Genomic DNA, 7,038 nt, shown 5'->3' on the forward strand with positions numbered 1-7,038 from the left:
CTGGCCTTGTTTCAAGGCTCAGCCTGACAGGTGAGGCTCTGGGCCTTGGGCCGCCACCTGGTGAGGCCTACGCAGCTCCTCCCCCCGCCCCCTCCGGACCTCAGCTGCCAACCGCGGGGGGGGGGGGGGGGGGGGGGGCTGGCGGCGAGCTGTGCCTCTGCCACGACCCACAGGTCCTGGCCGCTCGGCCTTGGGCACAGGGAAGCTCACGTGTTGCCTCAAGTACTGCTGCACAGTAGCCCCGTCTCCCCAGGTGCCCTGCACAGATCCTGGGTTTTTGCGTATTTGGAGGGGCAGGAGGCGTCCACGAAAGTGCGTGTTCACGCTGCATTGCTGTTAGGGCGAGGCCGGCATTAGCATTTATTTTATCCTGAAGGACCCTGGGAGGAAGGGGTGTTTCCATTGCAGCGAAGGGCGGGAGCCCCCGTCCCCCTGCAGGTGTGGCCCGGGCTGGCGCCCACGGCTGTGAGAGCCCAGGCCCACACTCCCAGCGGTAAGGCACTGCGCTGGGCACGGGACAGGCCTGAGGCCCGGCCGGGCTCAGTGCTTGGTGACCAGGGGCGTGATCATCCGTGGGAAGGCGTAGTAGCGGCACTCGGCCGGCGGGGCCAGCTCCATCAGCTCCGTGCGGATATCCTCGCGCCTGAAGCCTGCCTCCAGCAGCGCTGGCACCTGGGTCTCCTGGCGGGAGGGAGGCGCCCGGTCATTCTGGGGCCGTGGGGCCTCGGAGGACACCCAGGGTGCCCGCTCCCCCCAGGACGGCGTTTACAACTACCAGGGCCCCTGGGAGCTGGCGGGCACCACAGCCCGACTGCAGATCCACAGAACCAGGAAGCCCAGGTCTGGGAGGGTGTCCCCCAGGTGTCTAACCTCGGGTAGCAATTCCTGGTACCGTGGGGTGCGGCAGGCTGCCCACCCCCTGCACATCCTCCCAGGCAGCAGGACCAGGTGCCTAAACCAATACAGACCTGTTGGGTGGACGAGGGGGATGCCTGGCTGGGGGCCCGGCTGTATCACTGTGTCCCGAGGGAACAGTCGTTTTGCTGAGAGACCTTACCTGACCTGTAAGTGGGGGCCACCATCCACCAGGGAGATCAGCCCCTAAGGCCAGGGGCCCTCCCCAGGTCACAGGGTACTCCTGCTGCCGCCCCCAGGGGTGCTGCCTCGCAGGCTGCCTCACCTCGAACATGGTGGTGATGTCTGAGTACTTGGACTTCATCAGCTCCCCCCAGGACGTGAGGTTGCAGTAGGTGAGGATGCCCCCAGGCTTCAGCAGGCGAAAGGCATGGCCCTGGGCAGGGGACCGTGGTCAGGAAGGAGGTCTGGGCTGCGGGCAGCAGGCATTGCCCAGGCGGCCTCCCGTCTCCCGGGGGAGGGGTGTCCTTGTGTGAACAGCTGCCAGCCCCGCTGGCCCTGGGAACCGTCCCAGCAAGCGCGCCCTACCTTGATGAAGTTGAACTGGTGCGTGTGCCAGGTCTCCTCGGACAGTGGGTACGTGTCGTACAGGATCCCTGTGCGGGAAGTGGGCGGCCACAGGTCAGGCAGTGTGTGCCCAGGACCTGGGCGCTTCACCCCCCAGCTCACGGCATGCTGCCTCCTCCTCCGGGGCAGCGTCCAGCAGTGGTTCATCGGGCACCCCAAGTGCCCCTTAGAAGGTCCCTCTGCAAGCCAAGCAGAGGGGCTCCCCCTCCCCGGCTCCCAAGCCCCCTCACCATCAAAGTGGCCATCTGGCAGGGTAGGTGCCACGTCCTCCCACAGGCCCTTCAGGGGAACCACCTTGGGGTGGAGAGAAAAACAGGAGTGAGGGTCCCAGGTGTCCGGATGCCCCCCGCCGTAAGGGAGAGGGCAGAGGTGCTGGGGGAGAAGCCCACCGCGTCCAGCAGGCCCCAGCCCCCCGAGAGTGGGCGGAGGCGGGCACCTTGTGTGGCTGCCGCTGCGCCCAGGCCTGCAGCCGCTGGAAGACGCCGTCGTTGCACTCGATGATCCAGTGCTCGCGGATGGGGGCCTCCTGGATCCTGGAGGCCGCGATGGCCATGCCGAAGCCCACCTCCAGCACCCGGCCCCCTGGTCACACAAAGAGCCCAGTGTCACACGCCAGGCTGGGGCCGGGCAGCGGCCGGGAGGAGGGGGCACGGGGGCAGGGCCTTTGCGGAGAGACCCGTTTGCCGCAAGGATGTGAGGGCACAAGTGGGGCAGAGGCGGAGGGTGGAACGCGGTGGCCCTGAGAGGGCACAGCGTGGGCAGCGGGTGGCAGGCCCGGCCTCATGGGGGGGTCAGACCCTGGACCTTGAGCCCTGGAGGCGCTTATCTCTTGATGTGGTTACTTTTCTCTGCCCTCCCAGCCTGGCTGCAAGGAGGGGGGCGGGCTTGAGGCCTGGGGCCTGGAACCGCTGGGGAGAGAGAGGGGACCCCTGGTGTGCCCGCCCGGGGAGGCCCTGGGCGCCGCCGCCCGACAGCTGGCTCCCGGCCTCCCGTTCCCGGAGCTATTCTTAGCGCGGCCTGGGCCCGGCCTGCCCGCTCCGCCGCCGCCTCCCCGACCCCAGCCGCGCCCCCGCCCGCCGCCTTCCGCGGCCCCAGGGCCCCAGCTCGGCGCGCCCCGGCCTCAGTTTACCCCTGGAGGCGGCGGCGGCGGCCAGCGCGTGCATGTAGGGCGCCTCCCAGCGCTCCATCACCGGCTTGCCCAGGATCTGCAGGTGCATGTCCGCCGCGTCGTAGGCCGCGGGCGCCGCCTGCCACGCGGGGCTGCAGTTCTCGCCGGGGGCGAAGATGGGGGGCGCGGCGGGGGCGCTCATGCTGCGGCTGCACCGGGCTGGCGAGCGGCGGGCCCTGCGAGGCCTTCTGGGCCGGGGGCGGGGCGGGGCGGGGCCGGGCGGGCGCAGGGCACCGGGCGGCGGGAGCCCAGGGTCGGGGGCGGGCCCGTCTGCCGCCTAACGGGAGCCCAAGGTACCGCCCTCCCGCAGCGGCCCGTGTCTCGCTGTCGGGGGCCACCGCTGTGGGGCTCCCCGGGGCTCCCAGGCAGGAGAACCTGCAGGGCCGGACCCACTGGGCGACCCCCGCGCTCCTGCAAATTCTGCGGGTTAGAAGCCCCGCAACGGGGTGCGGATCACGCCGGGATCACGGGGGACCCTGGAGGCCGCTGCCCACTCGGATCCTGAGCAAAAGTGATGGGGGGACCAGCCCCGCGCCTCCCCGGGGCTTCGGGGTCCCCAGACAGCAGGGACCACCCACTGTCACCTGCCTGCCGCGTGGGCTCCATCCCAAAACTTAGCTACGGGCACAGTTCAGCCTGGTGGCACCGTAGACAAACCGTGTCCGCGCCAGCTTCAGCTCGTCCTCCCCTCGGGCGGCCTAACCCCTGCGCCCGCTCCTGGTGGAGGGCGACCGACTGTGCTCGCCCGCGGGTGGGTCCCCCGGGGGAGGCCCCTCTGTGAGCCGTGACTGCCCGCGCTGCACAGCCTGCAGGTCTGGAATCGGGGCGGGGACTTCCTCGGGGTGCGTGGCAAGTGGGTGGCACAGGGGATACAAGGAGGGATGTGTCTGACCCCACAGCACAGTTTTAAAAGATCCTGTGTACGTGTATATATATAAAGTACAAATATGCAATTTGATTAGGAAGGTGATACATTTGATCAAAACATTCAGATCTTACAGAATTGGCATCAGCCTGCAGATCACTCCTCCTGCTGTTGTTTTGGTACAGTTTACAGTGGTTTTACATTTTTATTTTATTTTTTTTAAATTTATTTATTCAGAGAGAGAGACTGAGAGGCAGAGACACAGGCAGAGGGAGAAGCAGGCTCCATGCCGGGAGCCGGATGAGGGACTCAATCCCGGGGCCAAAGGCAGGCGCTAAACCGCGGAGCCACCCGGGCATCCCCTACATTTTTAAATAGTTGAAAAACCAAAAAGCAAAAGACAATTTTATGATACGTGAAAATTACATGACATTCCCTTTTGCGTGTGGGTAAAAGGAGCCCGTTCACTGGCTGCTGCCAGGAGGGCCTCCGCGCTTTCACTTGTTAACATCAGGACTCTGGTGCTTTCTGGCTAGAATAGTACAGGTGAGTCATCACTATGAAACCTTATGGCCAACAAAACCAAAAATTTACACTAGTTAGCTCTGTACACAAAAAGGTTTGCCAGCCCCGTTGTAGAGCAATGGGTCATGGGAGGTGACATTCATTCATTCATCACACATATATGGAGTACTTGACTTTGGGGGGTGCCATCCTGACTCCCCTGGAGCTCATAGCCTACTGGGTGGGGGAGATGAACAAGAATAAGTGATAAGTGGGGCACCTGCTGGCTCAGTCTGTGGAATCATGAGATCTCAGGATCATGAGTTTAAGCACCAGGCTGGGGATGGAGCCTGCTTTAAAAAATTAAGTTTATTTTATTTCTGTTTATTTATTCATAAGAAACACAGAGAGCAGCAGAGACATGGGCAGAGGGAGAAGCAGGCTCCCTGCAGGGAGCCCGATGTGGGGCTCTATCCTAGGACCCCGGGGTCACACACTGAGCTGAAAGCAGGCTTAACCGCTGAGCTGCCCAGGCGTCCCCCAAAATTTATTTTCCAAAATTAATTTTTTAAAGATGTTATTTATTCATGAGAGACACAGGCAGAGCGAGGAGGCTCCACGCAGGGAGCCCAACGTGGGACTCGATTCCGGGTCTCCAGGATCACACCCTGAGCTGAAGGTGGCGCTAAACTGCTGAGCCACCCCCGCTGTCCCCCAAAATTAATTTTATTTTATTTTTATTTTTTTTCCAAAATTAATTTTAAATAAAAAACTAAGTGAATGAGATAACTACAAGCCACATGGCAGCTATGACAGGACACAGTCTTGTGGTTTCTGCCCCTTGCCTAGCTGCTTCACCAGGCAAAGTGTTTCTTACTACACTTAGGTATACGTATATACTATCATATCCAGAATTATAACTGAAATTAGGACGGATCGGACAGATATTTGTACATCGTGTTCACAGCAGCACTGCTCACAGCAGCCAAAAGGTGGAAACAACCCAAATGTCCATCAGTAAAGGATAAACAGCCTTTCCTGTGACTGCACACAATGGAATATTACTCATCCTTAAAAAGGAAGGGACCCTGACACTTGCCCCCACGTGGGCGGACCCCGAGGACACCGGGCTCAGGGAGGGGACCCAGACCCAGAAGGACGCCTCCTGCAGGACCCCACTCCCAGGAGGTCCCCAGAGGAGGCCCGTCCACAGAGACAGGAGGTGGTGGGAGCTGGTGGGAGCTCGTGGGGGGGCGGGGCGGGGGGCAGGGGGTGTCAGTGGTTCCTGGGGACAGGGTCTCCGTGTGGGGAGATGGAAGGTTTTTTTTTTTTTAATTTAATTTATTTATTTATGAGAGATGCAGAGACACAGGCAGAGGGAGAAGCAGGCTCCCTGTGGGAACCCCGATGTGTGACTCGATCCCAGGACCCTGGTGTCACGCCCTGAGCCAGAGGCAGATGCTCAACCACTGAACCCCCCAGGTGTCCCGAGATGGCAGATTCTGCACACGGACTGTGGGGTGGGTGCACAGCGGGGTGAGTATGCTCCAGGCTGCCGTGCTGTGCGCCTAGAGGTAGTGACTATGCTAAAGTCTACGTGTATTTTACAATAAAAAAGAGGCCAGGGATCCCTGGGTGGCGCAGCGGTTTGGCGCCTGCCTTTGGCCCAGGGCGCGATCCTGGAAACCCGGGATCGAATCCCACGTCGGGCTCCCGGTGCATGGAGCCTGCTTCTCCCTCTGCCTGTGTCTCTGCCTCTCTCTCTCTCTGTGACTCTTGTAAATAAATAAAAATTTTAAAAAAATTAAAAAAAAAAAAGAGGCCAGACCCATACTTTGTGCATCGCGTATGCTCATCTCACCTTAGGAGTCAATTCCGAAATGTCCACATACCCTCTTGTCACAGCATTTGCTCTGGGGCGGGAGGTTGTGAGTTAGGAAGGAGAAAATCAACTGCCTGCTTTAGGTTTGTTTTTTTTTTTAATTTTTATTTATTTATGTACTATAGTCACAGAAAGAGAGAGAGAGAGAGAGAGAGGCAGAGACACAGGCAGAGGGAGAAGCAGGCTCCATGCACCGGGAGCCCGACGTGGGATTCAATCCCGGGTCTCCAGGATCGCGCCCTGGGCCAAAGGCAGGCGCCAAACCGCTGCGCCACCCAGGGATGCCCCTGCTTTAAGTTTTTAAACAGGTAAGTAGTAAATGTAACAAAACACCAGGAAATGTGTGTCCCAGTGGCAGGTACAGACTTATCTTACGGAGGGGGGGGGGTGTCTGTATTTTAACGGATCTTGCAATGCAGGCGGGACGCCCAAGTGGAGCTTGAACTCACGACCCTGACATCAAGAGGCGCATGATCTGACCGGGCCAGCCGGGCGCCCCAGGGCCATTATTTTCTTTGAACATTATTCTAAGCCGTTTGTGCCCGACTTCCTCCGTTTGACCACATCCTGCGGGCTCCATGCGGTGCTTCGTGGTGTATTTATCAGATGCCAAGGGCCGGGCGTGTGGGTCGTGTCACATCCCCCGCGACCCGGGCCCACGTGCGACGGGGGGCGCTGAGCTCCGCGCCACCTGCCGCCACCCCTGCTCCCCGCGCGGGTGTTTTCACTGCGCCACGTCGCGCCGCCCGTCCGCCCAGGTCGGCTGTCGCTGTCGCTGTCGCTGTCGCGGATGCCCGCCCGCCCGCTAGGACCTGGGGCTTGTCTCGCACCGTGTGCCCGCGACCTGGGTCCTCTGCACCTTCCGGCCCCTGGATCTGGCGGCGCCTCCCGAGCGTCTCCGCCGCCGCCGCCGCCGCCCGCGCGACCAACCCCACGGGCCCGGCCGCCCCGCGTGACCCTGCGCGGGGCGTGGCCTCCGCTCACCGTTGACCCCGCGCGCCACTTCCGACCTGAGCCCAAACAAGGAAGCCCGACCGCGCCTGCGCCCCGCGGTGCCTAGCTCGGAGGGCCCGAGCGCGAGCGCGCACGCACGCACGCACGCACGCACGCACGCACGTGGTCCAACCCCCCGCGCTC

At 61.9% G+C, this 7,038-nt stretch overlaps 1 protein-coding gene across 1 annotated transcript; it reads right to left on the bottom strand.

The window, feature by feature from the left end:
* Positions 1-330: 330 nt before the first annotated feature.
* GAMT (guanidinoacetate N-methyltransferase) lies at positions 331-2,844 on the bottom strand. The gene is made up of 6 exons (XM_041763401.1): positions 2,612-2,844; positions 1,919-2,064; positions 1,713-1,776; positions 1,444-1,511; positions 1,181-1,291; positions 331-681 (listed from the first exon to the last, which is right to left on the bottom strand). The coding sequence occupies exons 1-6, from the start codon at positions 2,790-2,792 to the stop codon at positions 541-543; spliced, it is 711 nt and encodes a 236-aa protein (XP_041619335.1). The 5' UTR covers positions 2,793-2,844; the 3' UTR covers positions 331-540.
* Between the last annotated feature and the right edge of the window lie 4,194 nt (positions 2,845-7,038).

The sequence above is a fragment of the Vulpes lagopus genome, chromosome 7 (genome assembly GCF_018345385.1).
Source record: "Vulpes lagopus strain Blue_001 chromosome 7, ASM1834538v1, whole genome shotgun sequence".
In the NCBI taxonomy this organism is placed as follows: Eukaryota; Metazoa; Chordata; class Mammalia; order Carnivora; family Canidae; genus Vulpes; species Vulpes lagopus.